Source organism: Musca autumnalis, unplaced genomic scaffold, assembly GCF_047663935.1.
Source record: "Musca autumnalis isolate F117 unplaced genomic scaffold, ASM4766393v1 scaffold_3, whole genome shotgun sequence".
Taxonomy (NCBI): domain Eukaryota; kingdom Metazoa; phylum Arthropoda; class Insecta; order Diptera; family Muscidae; genus Musca; species Musca autumnalis.
In genome coordinates this window covers 127,600,785-127,616,740 of record NW_027411866.1, presented here as the reverse complement: position 1 = coordinate 127,616,740, position 15,956 = coordinate 127,600,785, and the positions used below count along the sequence as shown (strand labels likewise).

At 35.1% G+C, this 15,956-nt stretch overlaps 2 protein-coding genes across 2 annotated transcripts; one reads left to right on the top strand and one right to left on the bottom strand.

The window, feature by feature from the left end:
* The first annotated feature begins 6,359 nt into the window (after positions 1 to 6,359).
* NELF-B (negative elongation factor B) lies at positions 6,360 to 8,544 on the top strand. The gene is made up of 4 exons (XM_073974343.1): positions 6,360 to 6,598; positions 6,668 to 7,966; positions 8,044 to 8,171; positions 8,228 to 8,544. The coding sequence occupies exons 1-4, from the start codon at positions 6,473 to 6,475 to the stop codon at positions 8,433 to 8,435; spliced, it is 1,761 nt and encodes a 586-aa protein (XP_073830444.1). The 5' UTR covers positions 6,360 to 6,472; the 3' UTR covers positions 8,436 to 8,544.
* A 413-nt stretch (positions 8,545 to 8,957) lies between these two features.
* On the bottom strand, positions 8,958 to 14,631 carry Hira (histone cell cycle regulator-like protein). The gene is made up of 8 exons (XM_073974342.1): positions 14,375 to 14,631; positions 13,950 to 14,215; positions 12,056 to 13,419; positions 11,671 to 11,996; positions 11,462 to 11,607; positions 10,605 to 10,969; positions 10,050 to 10,266; positions 8,958 to 9,983 (listed from the first exon to the last, which is right to left on the bottom strand). The coding sequence occupies exons 1-8, from the start codon at positions 14,409 to 14,411 to the stop codon at positions 9,615 to 9,617; spliced, it is 3,090 nt and encodes a 1,029-aa protein (XP_073830443.1). The 5' UTR covers positions 14,412 to 14,631; the 3' UTR covers positions 8,958 to 9,614.
* Between the last annotated feature and the right edge of the window lie 1,325 nt (positions 14,632 to 15,956).

Genomic DNA, 15,956 nt, shown 5'->3' with positions numbered 1-15,956 from the left:
CTTACACCAAGGATTTTGCCTGGTTGATCGTTGCCAATGTGTTAAAAATTGTAAAACACTTATATGGTCTGTTCCTTTACTTTTCAAAATGGTAAAACCGGCAAAAGTTGTAAAAGTTGTAAACTGCTCCCATATGAACTTTATGGTGTCTGAAGTAAAGGAACGCTTTTCGAGTAAAAAGTGGTAAAACTTGAAGATTCTTGCACGTAAAGGAACAGAGCTATATGTGGCAATGTTTTTACGAAATCATTTATAGGTTTGGCCTCCATGAGGGCGAAACCTATAGCTCTGCGTGTTGCGTGTGCGTTCAAAAATACAAAAACAAAATACATGTATATGTTGTTGTTTTCAATTTTAAATACATGTAATTTGTTTTTGTATTTTTTAACGCACACGCAACACGCAGAGCTATAGGTTTCGCCCTGAATGAAAATGACCAATGTTACCAGATGTTTTCAGAATGTACACGCCTCGGTAAATGGCGGCAAAAGGGAACTGATGAAGGTGTTTGGTGACAACTGAAACTATAGTCTTCCCAACCTCCGCCCTCAACTAATCAATTTCATATCCACTGTAAAACATTTTGTTCTTATTCAAATATTTGAATACGACAAAATATGGACTCGAGCTGAAATAAACACAAAGATGTAAAATTCTGCAGTCCAACAATAAAAAACGCCAACAACAATAATAGGCATCAGCACGGCCATGTTGATCAATGCGTAATGCAACAACAACTTTCTCGTTGTTTTACCCCCGCTTATTGAAGCAACATTCCTATGTTCGTGTTCTTTGCAAAGAAAAGACGACATAAAAACAGTGGTGGATATGAAATTCTTTAGTTCGACTAAATTTGTAGGGTAATCAGCTTTAGGGCCACAGTTTATACAGTTGGCCATTCAGCACAAACTAGTTAGCCCTGACTATTTAGTTTGCTGTCAAATACATAAAATACAAAGGAAATCAAATTACAATAATGAACAATCTATTATGTTTGTTGTCAAATGTTGTTAACAGAACTCTGAATGGCCAACTGTATAAACTGTGTTTAGGGCCATACAGCAAATTTCTCATTTTGTTTAATTTGCTGGATGGGCTTAACATAAGCTGCCTTGCCTTGCATCTGATAAAAGAATAAAAAAGAAAAGGGCAACTCGGCCTTCTTTATTCTTTTATTTTTATTAAGTCAGAAATGAAGCAGGAAAGCAAGGCAATCTGGCAAAGCAGCTTATGTACGCAGGCCTTTATTGACCTGTTTATCGATACAGAGTCGGCGGCAAAAGGGTACTGATGAAGTTGTTTGGTGACAACTGAAACTATAGTCTTCCCAAGTCCCGGTCCACGCTGGAGTAACTCTTGTGCCAGACACTGAAAATAATACATGAAAATATTTTAGCTTTTAGGAGAGAGCGGAGGTGAAGGAGCTCCCTTTCTCCCTTCTTACCCATAAGATCAAAACATTTTCATGAAAATTTTCATAGTCTGACACAAGACTAAATTTCATTAAAAAATTTCATGAAATTAGGTGTTCTTATAGTGCGGTTACACTACAGTTTTTTGCCGGGTTAACCCACTTTATGAGGATTTATTGCTTAATCTGGTCAAATCTGACAAGATTTGCCATACAAAAATTAAATCCTCTCACGACTGGGTTTATTTTAAATCCGGCACAAATCCACCAAAAATACAGTGTTGTATTCGGTATTTGTGCAAAAAAATCCAACTCTACTCAAAAAGTACCAAAAGTTGCAACTGTTTTTTGCAATAGAGTTTGTCGGGTTTTACACGTTTACGATTGGTCGCATGAGATTTTATGGTGTTAATAAATCTAAAGTTATTTGAAAATCATAAAATTACTTATTTTTTTACATTAGACACTTTTTTAACAAAAAGTACTCTTGATACCATGATACAAAAATGTATCCCTGTGTGTAAAATATACCATGGTATAAGTAAAGAGGTAGATTTAAACGAAAAAAATCTATAGAACCCTTGTTTTTTTTGAATTCCTAAAACTTCAAAATAAAAGCAACAAGTGGGTTTGTTTACAATGTATTTTTTGAGTATTTTATAAAAAACGCGAAAAATGAATGAAGAGTTAAGTTTTCTCCACATAATCGAGTTGTGAATATGATAAACTGATTGTTTCAATGCAAATCTCACCAATTTCTTCCGTACAAATGGTCTAAAAACAATTTTAAAAATCATTGAATTCGATTGTTTTTAAAATTGTTTGGCATATTATTCAAACACCACAAACACATACACAGTTTGTTTATATTGTTTTGAAGTTTTAGGCATACTCGAATGAAAAAATTTAAATTGGCATAAAGCTTTGGCTAACCTTTCTTATTAAACCATGAAATATACCAATATGAGCAAAGAGGCGACAATATTTCATACGAGAAATTGTAAAAGTGTAAAACACGACTTTATTAGTTATTTTGAATGTATACGTAAACAAACATCAGCTGACAGTTTATGTCCTCGAAAAGCTAAGTGTAACCAGCAAAGATTAACCCACTGGATCTATTAAACCCAGTGGGTTAACCTTCAATAGTGTAACCGGGGTATTAGGGCGAATTCCCCATTACATCAGGTAGGTATGAAAATCACTGAGAAATGCCACCCTGCAGCCATGGCTTAAAACGTCAAATGGCATGGTACAATAATAATGGTAGATGTACCTGCATAGCTATCCCGTATTACAAAAACATATGGAACTTAAAGCTTCACTTTTTATATGTTAAAAGTGCCATATAGTGTAAAAACATTTCTTTAGCTAGGCTCCAGAATATTCTTGTTGGAAAAGTGTTCCAAAAATAGCAAAAGTTTTTCCCAAACTTATGACAGTGAAAAAATGTCATTCACTTATTTTCTACTTGACAAGTTTGGCTAATCTGACATCGTGATTGCTGGTATCCGATTTGCAGATAAATGTCAGCAGAATTTTTACAAAAGTTGTAATTTTTACATTCCCACACTTTTGGAACAAATTTAAATTAATATCAATATTTGATAAATTGTTCATTCGTAAGTTTTGCTAAAAAAAATCAACAATTTTATTTTGCCACGCGAATACATATTTATTGTCCTTGTTTTCAATTTTGAGATATAGTGTTACAGCAGAAGTTTTTTGTTGGAACAATTCAGCGATACATCTACCTTTATGATTGCATAATGTCAAAAACAATACAAAATGTCAACCCTGCGTTTGACAGATTAGGCCATAAAAAAAATTGTAATCAGCTGTTAAGGGCTGTTTACACCATCTATGAATGTCATATGAGCTGTAATTTCTTTCACCCATTCGACATTCTCTATGTTTGTCAAAATTGACGTCATACGTACAACATTCAATTTGTGCGTTCATACCTACAAGTGTTATTTTCGTATGACATAACCTATAAATATAAAAACAGCTGTTTTTGTCATTGTTTACATTTATTGTTGAGTTGCAAATTTGCGCAAATTTTAATTTTGGTTGAAGGAAAATGAATATCTAGCATGTTTGTTGTGGTATAATAGGCTTTTGGGGTTACAGAGGCATTTATGTTTTTGGCACAAAGCAATAATTTCCAAGACTGTTTCTTTCGACCAATCGATCTGAAAATAACATTATAAACACCATTTATTTACTTTTCTAAATATTTAAATATACATAACTCTCCATTTTCTTTTTTAAAAGATTTTGTTTTTCAATTTTTTTTTTTTTGAGAATGCCAGAAAACAGCTGATTAATTTGTGTTTACATACGAGAATGCCGTATCAAATAGAGCGCCCCCTAAATGAAAAATTTACATATGAGTTGCCAAATCATTTTGATAGATGAAAATTTTCATAGTGGTCACACTATGTGTACAACATTCGCAGGTAGAAAATTTGACATCTCATACGACATTGATAGATGGTGTAAACAGCCCTTTAGCTGTGGCCTACCTTTACTTTATTCTACCATGGTATGTACATGGTACAATAATACAGGTAGCATTATCAAGCCAGCTGATGGTAACATAATGTGTCAATTGCATTGAATTGATGTCAAATTTTGACATCTTATGTTACCAACAATTGCCGATGCGGCTACCTGTGTATTTGTACCATGGGTATGTACGATAAATTCGCAAGTGAAAAGTACTTGCAAGTACTCAACAAGTTCTCAGTAACGTCTCTCCACCAATTTTACTCTCTCGAAGCTAAAAATTTGCAGATTATTATCGAACAGCAATTTGCAAAAACTTGCAAGAGGTCAGGTGATTTGGAGAAGAAGAAGTTGGCGAAATAGATTAAATAAATAAATATGTAATAAAATAAAAAAGTAGTCACCACAAACTACAAAATAAGTTATTTTATTTAAATTATCGTTTTCTATAATTTATTTAATAATTTTTCCCCTTTTTTATTCCGAATTATTTTAATAACCAAACGTTTGTTTATGTTTTTGCCAAAAAGTCCGCCACAAAACATTCGAATTTAAATCAGCTGACCAAACTTGTAAGTTCTTACAAGAAAAATTTTGAAAAACTTGTAAACAAAACTCTCCAAAATTCGCTCACTATTGTCTCCAAATACGCTTTCATTTACTTTAAAAGTTTGTTATCGAACAGCATTTTGTAAAAGTTTGTGCAAACTTTTGGGTTATCGTACAGACCTAATAAAAAACGCCAACATCGTTTAATATTAGGACTGTACGATAACCGAAAAGTTTGTACAAACTTTTACAAAATGCTGTTCGATAACAAACTTGTAAAGTAAAAGAGAGCGAATTTGGAGAAAATTGTGAGAGAATATTGGAGAGTTTTGGAGACTTTTGTTGCTGAGAACTTACAAGTTTTTGCAAGCAAAATTTTCCTTGTAAGAATTTGCAAGTTTGATCAGCTGATTTAAATTCGAATGTGTTGTGGCGGACTTTGCAATTCTTGAAAAAAAAACAACATTTGGTTATTAAAATAATTACGAGATAAAAAAGAGAAGAGATAACTAAATAAATTATGGAAGTCGACTTATTTTGTAAAATAACTTATTTTGTAATTTGCGATGATTGCTTAATTTCTAACGTATTAAATCGCAGCAAAAAGCGGCGCATCCATGGAGTAGGAGGAACACTATGTGGACGGCTATCCGTTAATTTATGATATGGAAAGAGAATTATTTTTGTAGCAATGGATAATCAAATAATTTTCGTAAACAACCTTCAATGGTTAAATTAAATCATATCCGCCAAACTTCTTGTTTGCAAATCAGCTGACTTCTTGCAAGTTTTTGCAAATTGTTGTTCGATAACATTCTGCAAATTTTTAGCTTCGAGAGAGTAAAATTAGTGGAGAGAAGTTACAGAGAACTTGCTGAGTAGTTGCAAGCACTTTTTACTTGCGAAGTTATCGTACAGACCTATTATATTTATAGAGTAGCTATGAAGTAAGGTGGAATCTTTGTAATTATATCTGAATTGGCCATTGAATAAACCATATGGCTTCGATTGCAAAGTAATGAAATAAATACAGTATTTTTTGCTTACCTGCACAATCATAAATTGCACGACTTGTTGTGCAGCAATCCCCAAAATGCAGGAAGCTTAAATTCGCTTACCTGCCCAACAAGGCAGGTATCTTTAATATTACTTACGTGCATACGATGTGCAGCTATAAGCAATAATAAAGTGAGAGACATTTCAAGTTAGCGAGAGAAAACGGTAAAATTGTTTACATTTCATTATCTTTTCTTGTGTTGCATTTGTTTTGCACACCTCTTATCAACACAAAATCAGAGAGGTTGAAATGTATCCTTGTCATGAGTTCGCAAAAACATTTAAATGTTTTTCTTGTGCACATATATACAAAATTTTCAAACAAATTAAAGTAATATCACCAAAATTTTGGTGCAGCTATGCCGAAAACGCAGCTATTGAATGTGCACTAAAACATAATATCTTGAACGGAATCTAGAGAATAGTTGCCTATAAACTGATTATTGGTCAGGTAACGCCAAAATGCAGCTATGAATGATGCAGGTAACCAGAAATTACTGTAAATAAAAAATAAATAATCTCGCCTGCTAACCTTGCTTGCTTCTGATAAAAGAATAAAAAATAGAAGGGCAACCTAGTTCAAAATTGGCTCGGCGTTCTTTATTATTTTATTTTTATTATGTAGAGATAAAGCAGAGAAGCAAGGCAAGCAGGCAAGGTAGCATATGTACCCAGCCCTTCATGCAAATGCCGTTTTATCATTTCAAAATAAGTGTAAACACATGGTTGTATTTCAGGGTTTTGTGATCACTTGATTTCCGGATAGTGCGTGTAAACATGATTATACCTTCATTGTCGATAAAACAGTTCTTTGAATAACTCAAGCATTGGCAACACTGTTTTGACATTTTCTCAAAGACGCCGAGACGTCACGAAAGTTGTATTTCCCACAGAAAAAAAAACAGAAAATTTGTGTTGATTTATTACAAGTTGTGAATAAAAGTTATGGCACAACCACCTCCTAAATTTACCGGCACCGGTTTGGAAGAAGTTAATATTCCAGGGCAGGCATATTTGCGTGAGGCGCTAACATCTTGTACCGACCCTTTAAAGGCCATTGAGAGTTTTCAGGTGATTACAACAATTTTTCGTATGTAAACAATAGCTAGTGATTTGTTGATATTCTCCTTATATCTGCAGTTGGAAAATGGTGTCTTGCTTCCTTCACTGAGACCCATGCTGCCCTTGTTGGACTTACATGGTGTGCGGCGTTTGGACTTTCATACATCCCTTATGGAGGAGTTACGCGATAAACTAATTGCTCACATCAATGAATTGGGACAAAAAGATCCACGGGAACGTGATAAGAAGTTAAAAGAGTTGCTGGTGAAAAGTTTCCCAGTGGTACGAGTAAAAGCCTTAAGGCCGGTCGTTATGGCTATTTTGCGTAATACACCACATATTGATGATAAATACTTGCGTATTTTGGTAAGGGATCGAGAGTTGTATGCCGACACGGATACCGAAGTGAAACGGCAGATATGGCGTGACAACCAATCCCTATTTGGTGATGAGGTGTCACCACTTCTTTCGCAGTACATCAGAGAAAAAGAACACATTCTATTCGATCACACAAATCTCAATAATCTTTTCTTCCATCCATCACCCAAGGTGAGGCGACAAGGTGAAGTGGTACAAAAATTGGCCAATATGATTGGCCGTAGCGTAAAGTTATATGATATGGTGTTGCAATTTTTGCGTACTCTTTTCTTGAGAACACGTAATGTTCATTATTGTACATTGCGGGCGGAACTCCTTATGGCTCTGCACGAACTTGATGTTCAAGAGATTATATCCGTGGATCCATGTCACAAATTTACATGGTGTTTAGATGCTTGCATACGTGAGAAAAATGTTGACATTAAACGTTCGCGAGAGTTGCAGGGATTTTTGGATAACATTAAGCGGGGACAAGAGCAGGTCTTGGGTGATCTTTCAATGACATTGTGTGATCCTTATGCCATTAATTTTTTGGCAACATCAGCCATTAAAATTCTACAACATCTAATTAATAACGAGGGACTGCCACGTGAAAATACCATTCTCATTTTATTGTTGCGCATGTTGGCGTTGGGCCTAAGTGCTTGGGTTATGATAGATTCGCAGGACTTTAAGGAGCCCAAATTAGATTCACAAGTTGTAACGAAATTCCTACCTGCCCTTATGTCGCTGATGGTGGATGACCAATGTCGTAGTTTGCACTCCAAGCTGCCACCAGATGAACGTGAATCAGCATTAACAACTATCGAGCATTCGGGACCAGCTCCAGATGCTGTTGAAGCATACATCCAGGAAAGTTCAGTAGCCAGCATATTAGCCATGTATTATACATTGAATACTGCCCGCCAAAAAGATCGTGTTGGTGTGCTGAGAGTTTTGGCTATATTATCTTCGTGTAAAGATGATCGTTCCTATGAGGATCCTTTCTTGCATTCATTGGTGAGTTTGTGAAATTGATATTTTGTTTTTTTTTTTATTTTCATTTAAATGTTTTTTTTTTTTTTTTTTTTTTGCAGATTGCTTTGCTAATACCAATGGCCGAGGAATTTACAACGGAAGATTTCTGTACCACATTGTTTGATGAGTTCTTATTCGCTGGCCTAACAAGAGACAATGTTACAAGACATATGATCAAATTATTGTGGTAAGTGTGATATCCGATAATAATAAATGCAACGTATGAACAAAAATCCTTTCTAGGTATGTCCACAATAAATTGCCACCCGGCCGTCTGGCAACGCTAATGAAGGCAATGCAACCAACCACAGGACACAATGAAGCTGTCCACAAGCTATACGAAACATTGCAAGAACGTACAGCCCAAGAATGTCCACCCGAACAAACCGACGTTGATTTTGATTCACCACTGAAAAGTGTACCAACACCGGGTCCACATTATATGCAATAGAAGCATATTCACACGTATGTTTAATAAATGATATAGTAAGAAGTAATTGCTAAGTTTACATTTTTTGCTAAATAAAAGTCGTTCCGCGTATTTTGTTATTGTACAACAATTTCCGCTCTCTCAATGTCTGTTTCGAGAAGTGAAAAAATCCAAGATTGGAGTCTGTATTCATTAAAGCCTCATCGATAAGGGTTCTTAGGGGATCTGAAGGAATTAGCACATTCGACTTGGGGATGAGGTGACGGCACCCATTCACACAGATCCTCAGGTAGCAGAGACAATTTTCGGCACCCAACATTATACCGCTGCCACAGCCCAACATCCATGAGCATCCCTACCGCAAGTCTGCAGAGATCTTAATTCACAAACGAGAACCTCTAGGTCAATTTGGTTAAGAATTGTAACAAACGTTTCACGAACGTTCCAGATCAATGACGATTACCTGAATAAATTCAAGAGGACCTCTTTTTGTCATTTACTTGCCAACAGTTGTGTGGCTGTGTAAAATACATTCAAATTAAATTAAATTTCTGAAATGTGGATGCATTTTTTATTTTCCATTTAATATTTCTTTTTTATTATTCTAAACCATTATATTGACATGTTTTTTGTTTTAAGCTGCAATTTTAATTGTAATATGTTTTTGTTAACAAAAAAAGTTGCTTAACACTAAAGTCTTTCTTGTCTTCTTAAGTCTTAATGGTGTTTTATAAAACAACTGGTTACTTTTTGAGTTTTTCTTTCTTTTTTTGAAATTTTAATTTCGTTAATAACGCCCTATTATGAAAGATCTGACCCGGTCATATAATTTAATTTGGTGCCTTAAACACTAACACAAAATATGAGAATAATTTAAATTAAATTAAATATCTATGATGAGGAGAAACTACCGGAGAAGTTTGGTGGGAGTGTTTTGAGAAGAGGGAGGAAGATTTGTGAAAAAATATATATAAATTTTTAGAATAGAACGTAAGTAGAAATAAATGCTAAACGTATACTAAATTGAACAAAGCTTAGCTTCTAAACATACAAAGGATACAATAGGAAAATATACACTAACAATACAAAATGGAAACAAGAGGAAAATAAAATAAGAAACAATAAAACTAGACTTACAACTGCTGAGCAGAATTGGTGATTTTGGCAATGACTTAATGTGTGTGTCTGTGTGCAGCGCATTTAGGCAACATCCATTTGTTGTTCCTGTTGTTCAGCACATTTGTTGTTAATATCATTGACTTGGCTTGTGAGAGCGGAACTAGAGGATGTTAAAGTTTCCTCATTAGCTTTCAATAATATACTATGCTGGGATATTGTGGTGGAGGTGGGTTGTGGTGGTTTTGGCTTTGATGGCTGCATTATTTGTGACCTTGTTGCCGCTTCAATGTTGTTTAAATTTATCATTGACCGATCTTCTTCATTTTCTTCTTGTTTTAAGGTTTTTATATCTTGATATAATTCATTATATTCCATATAGATACGCTGCCATCTTGGAAGAAGTTTTATTTGATCCAATGTACTTTCCAAAATGGTATGTTTTGGAATATTCTGTAAGAAATAAGAAAACAAATTTCAAAAGCAATCCCCGGGAAATGTACAATATTTAAAACTTACCAATATTTTGGCTTCCTGGCCTGGTGCGGGTCTACCACCACCCAATAAATCATTTAATAAATCACGCATTTTTTTCTCATTGCCACATGTCGATAAATGGAAAACCAACATGCTATACCAAAATTTCAGTTCCTCAGGAGATTGGATCATTTCACAAAGTTTTATTTGATTTTCGGCAAAGTTTATCTTGGCCACAGATTGCCAATCATTGGCATTCCTATAAAAAGAAAGATGTATTATTTAATTTATTTATTTCTTATATACCGAGTCTTTCGATCTTAAGACTGCACACTACTTTATAATATTAACATAACAAAAATTAATGTAAAGTATCTTAAAATTAGCAAGGGATGATTGAACTACTCAAAAAAAAAAATAATAATAATAATAATTACTATGTGTAAAAAGGGGGCAGTAATTTTAAAATAAAATAAAAAAAACTATATAAAACAGGAAACATATCAATTAAGATTTATGAACTCTAGGAAGTGGAAGGGATGTTAAACTACTCCGTTAAATTACATTTCCTTGATATTTAATTTCATCTTTACTTACAGTTCAATTCCTGCACTTGTTGTTGCAAAGAAATTCGTGCTAGCCTGCACCGACATCAATGGGAATCCTATAAAATCTTTCGGGAAATCTTTTGGCACCGAATTCTTAACACCATGTCGTGTTATGGGATCCTTTGCACTCACCACCAACCATGCTTGCATTTGTGGTGAAAATGAATATGCATTGCCGTCGGAGAAAACTATCAGCGGTACACTATTTTCGGTTATAGTAAATTGATAAATTACACCATGTTTGCCGAATATATCTGAACATGTTGTCGACAAAGTACACGAACATGTGGCAATGTTCCAAATTCGCAGTAGACCACATTCGGTGACAACACCAACTAAAGTACCTTTGGGGGACTGAAAGAAGAAGGACAAATATAAACATATTTTTTAACCTGATATTAGTCACAGTTTTTAGAAGATTTAGAGCCCTCAACTATTTTCTACAATTTCACATAAGATTATCACAATCCAAAACTATCAAATTCAAGGATTTTCATTCAGAAAGTTATCCACAACAATCAAAAAGAATTTTGCATATGACGAATGTAGTGGCTGAACTCAGAAAATTTTGAAGTTTTTTGTCCACAGCACATTTATATCATGTCCATGAAGTCTGTATTTTCTGAGATATAGGCTTCGAAATTTCAAAAAAAGTTATATGATTTTTGGCAAAAAATTAATTTTGAAAAAAAAAAAATATCACGTTAGCCGAGATTTGCTTCTGTCCATAGGCAATAATTTAATTTTTGAATACTTTCAGTGGAAATAATTTCAAGTCCAGCCCAAGATTTTCAACATATAGGAAGGACCATTATTCAAAATTTCACAAACAAAAAAAAAACTTACAAAGGCACATTGTATGGCAGGTGTGCTTAATGTTATGACAGGTAGTAATGGATTACCATTCATCAAATCCAGTAGCCGCATAGAACCATCTAAACTACACAGCATAACACATTTGAGGCAAAAATTGAAATTCACAATGGGTGAACCTGAAAATAATATACATATTACTATCTGATCATTTCTCATGAGGGCCAAAAACTGAAACTTACCCACAAATGTTTCCCACATTTTCCCAGAAACCAAACGTATGGCAGTGACCCTAGCCAAGGGCCCAGTTGCTGTTTGTACCGCGCCATTCGCCACATGTACACGATAATCCATTGCAGTCTTTTGGAATTCACATTTTGTTGAGGCGTTAATTACAATTTTCGGGCCCGCCGTTGAGGCCATATAAACTTTCGATGTATCTTTTGTGTTGGAAAAATGCTGTGGTGTTCTCTGGAAGTGAGGAAATTCCTTGAAGGAATCTTGTTTCACAGAAAATGGTTCAGGTGGTTGTTTTTTATTGCTTTTCACTAATCTGGGATCTAAACGACTGGAAAAAATATAAAAAATATTTAATTTTCATAATGAAGTAATTTGGCGGTAACTTACGCTTGGTCCTCTGCACTAGCTAGGGATTTTGCCGCCGTTTGTGGTATATTTTCCTTACTAACATCATTGGCCACTAGATTCGTTGTAGATTCGGAAATTTGTGTTGTAGTTGGTACTTGAAAAGCAGAGTTTTGTTCGTTGCTACTTTGCACCGAAGATGATTGAAAGGTATTTGCAACATCCGCTCCAACTCCTGGGGTGGTTTCTGTATTAAGTGGTATAAACATTGGTGTTATACGCCTTTTGCCATCCTTTGTACGTGTTTCCATTTGTTTACTAATCGCCTTCATGGGTGTTGTTTGTGGCGTCACTGAAGCATTTGTTTGGGAGTTTTGAGAAAATATTTCGTGTGAGCCGAAACCATTTGATGATGGCAGTGTTCCAGTTGATTCTATACAATTATTATTATGATTACTTGCTAGTTGCATTGTTGGCAGTGTTGGAGGTTTAGGTTTATTTTGACTATATAAAATTAATTCAGGATTTTCAATCAGCATATCATTGGCGGTGGTAGAACCATTTGTTAGATTGGCAGCTGTTTTTCCATAGATACGTTGATATAGGGAATTTCTATCCTCTTCTGAGAGTGGCGTACCCAGTTCATTTTCGGAAAATTGAAGACAAGCCACCGTTCCATCACCACTACATGCCATGAGTATATACTTTTCTGGTCCCCATGATAGATCCAATATACTATCATTGAATAGTTCATGTATCACAACCAAGGGTCGTTGTAGCGCAGTCATCCAAACGGACAGTGAACGATCTCTCGAACCCACAGCCAAACAACAATATTGTTGGGGTTTCTGGGACTTTGGAGCCTGCCGTTTTAGTATGGCCGTGTGAAAGCGTACACATGTCACCGCCTTACGATGTCCCACAAAATCCTTGTCACATTTCCATCCTTCACGTTCGATAATTTGTGCCGTTGGTCCTCCACCATTTATGGCGTGGGCTGAAACTAGGTATTGGCCATCCGGTGACCATGATAAGCGTAATATATGTGTTGTTCCACCACATTCTTGAAAAGGTTCTGTAATAGTATTACTGCAACTCCAATCAGATGTTTTCCATATCTTTACACTACGATCATCACTTTGTGATGCCAAAAATTTGCAAACCGGATCCCATGCAACACCTTTAACCAGGCCAGTGTGTCCTCTGAGTGTGGTAATGATGACTGGGAAATTTTGTACATCCCATACAATGATTGTATTGTCTACGCTACAGCTGGCAAGCCAACGATCTTGAGGTGACCATGCTAAATCGAGGACATCACCGGCATGCCCTCGCAAAGTGAACATGCATTTCCATGATTCTGGATTCTTTTGTATGCCGCCGGTGCCAAAAACGCCACTAGGACCCTGGAAGGGAATAAAGAAGATGGGAAAATATGTTAATAACTAACAAAGTATAAAGAAGAATAAGGTAATTTGGCTGAAACTACTTCACTATTTCGCATTAACATCCCAAAACAAAACAAGGTAGACTTCTCGCATATTAATGGGTGCAACTTGATTCCATTTTAGCTTTATGTCGCGATGCAGTCTAACATATACCATAGAAGTTACGAAAAACAAATTAAAATAAATTAACCCCATCAATAAAAATATCCAATTATAACGCATTAAGAATTAGATTTTATCGATTACGTATAGCAACCCACTTATGGACAAAAAGAACTTTAAACATTTTCTCGGGAATTTATAAAAGTCGAAACTTTTGAAGACCAATTTTCAGAATACGTGGACTTCTCCACCAAATGATATAAATTTAAAACCAATCCCATTCGGCTCCCTATTCTCCACCTAAACATGTAAATGCTTTAAATTTTCCAATTAGAACGTTAGCCCAATTTTTGCTACTTTGCTACTTCCTTTCATTTTCTACTTACCTTCAATTGTTTCCATATCATTACCAATTTATCATCGGAACATGATGCCAACATTAAACCATTTTGCGACCAGCGCACACAATTAACACAAGCCAAATGATTATCCATCTGGCAAAGCATTTTCGGCACCGAATCATCCATTTCAGCTTTTTCGGACAATACCGGTAGTAAATTCCATATTACTACCCGGCCGGAATCCACACCTTGGCCTCCGGTGGCAAATTTAAGACACTCTTGATGGACATCGATGGAAAATATTGGTTTTTCTGTAAATTTTCACGATTTTGATTTTTTCACACATGCAAGAGCAAGACGCGCCGTGCCGTGCCGCCGCACATTGTAAAAAGCAAAGAAAAAAGGATGGTTGATGATGTATTTTTTTTTGCAAATTTAATGCCCGCCTCGTGTTTCTATCAGCAACTTACCGTCATGATGTACCCAACTTGGTTTTAAAAGTTTCATTAAAACTTTTTACAGTATTTGCAATAGTTTATAAGGTATTTTTTATGTTTTAAAATTTTTTGCAAAAAAATTGTTGATTATTGTTTCCCTCTGCTTTTTAGTTAATTCCTCCTCATTTTTTGTTGTGTACCCTATAGGGATTTATAAATTGAATTTTGATATATAGACGCAGTAATCGATTTTTTTGCTTCCGATTGTATCAAGATCTATTTATAAGGTCACGTAAGTAGCACAACAACAACTCTATTTTGGCCGAAAATTCTTCAATATGTCAAAATGTTTGTTTACGTTTTCATACAATTTATTCACAATAACAAAATATTTGACAGATTGAAACCAATCAGCTGGCCGTTTTACGCCACCTTATAATTTCATCATGGATTGTATTAATTTTTTTTTTTTGGAAAATCATATCGTTGGATATTTTTGTCTGTTGATATTATCGTATTAAAAACCCCTAACCTAAAATCCATTGAAATAAATAGAAATTACGCGGCTTTTCGGTTTTGTGGATGTGAGGAAGGTAAGTCCGAAGTCACAAGTACAAATTTTTCGGAAAAGTAAATTGCATTTTTGTGTAATACCCCGGTTACACTATTGAAGGTTAACCCACTGGGTTTAATAGATCCAGTGGGTTAATCTTTGCTGGTTACACTTAGCTTTTCGAGGATATAAACTGTCAGCTGATGTTTGTTTACGTATACATACAAAATAACTAATAAAGTCGTGTTTTACACTTTTACAATTTCTCGTATGACAATTTCTCATATTGGTATATTTTACACACAGGGATACATTTTTGTATCATGGTATCAAGCGTACTTTTTGTTTAAAAAAAGTGTCTAAAGTAAAAAAATAAATAATTTTATGATTTTCAAATAACTTTAGATTTATTAACTCCATAAAATCTCATGCGACCAATCGTAAGCGTGTAAAACACGACTAACTCTGTTGCAAAAACAGTTGCAACTTTTGGTACTTTTTGAGTAGAGTTGGATTTTTTTGCACAAATACCGAATACAACACTGTATTTTTGGTGGATTTGTGCCGGATTTAAAATAAATCCAGTCGTGAGTGGATATAATTTTTGTATGGCAAATCTGGTCAGATTTGACCAGATTAAGCAATAAATCCTCATGAAGTGGGTTAACCCGGCAAAAAGCTGTAGTGTAACCGTGCTATAAAAACAATTGTTTTTTCCTCCTTTACTAGGCGTTGTAATTGTTGGCCTGTTCCCGTACTTTTGTTGCGGGATGGCAGCTAAGGCTGATGAATGCACACGATAAGATTGTTGAAGCAAATTGAGCATCTTGGAAAGCTTATAAACGATGCCGGCTGGCAGGATAGTATCATATGGGGAGTTCTAGTTGTATATAAAAATATCGATCACTCCACGTTAACAACCCCTTTATGACAAATTCCAATGGGAGTTTTATGATTTGGCTGTCCACTAATTCAAGGCAGGTCCAAGTCAGATGAAGAGCCCCTCAGTAAAATTTCCACCGAAATGAATGTTCGGGCTAAAATAAATGGCATTAATACAAC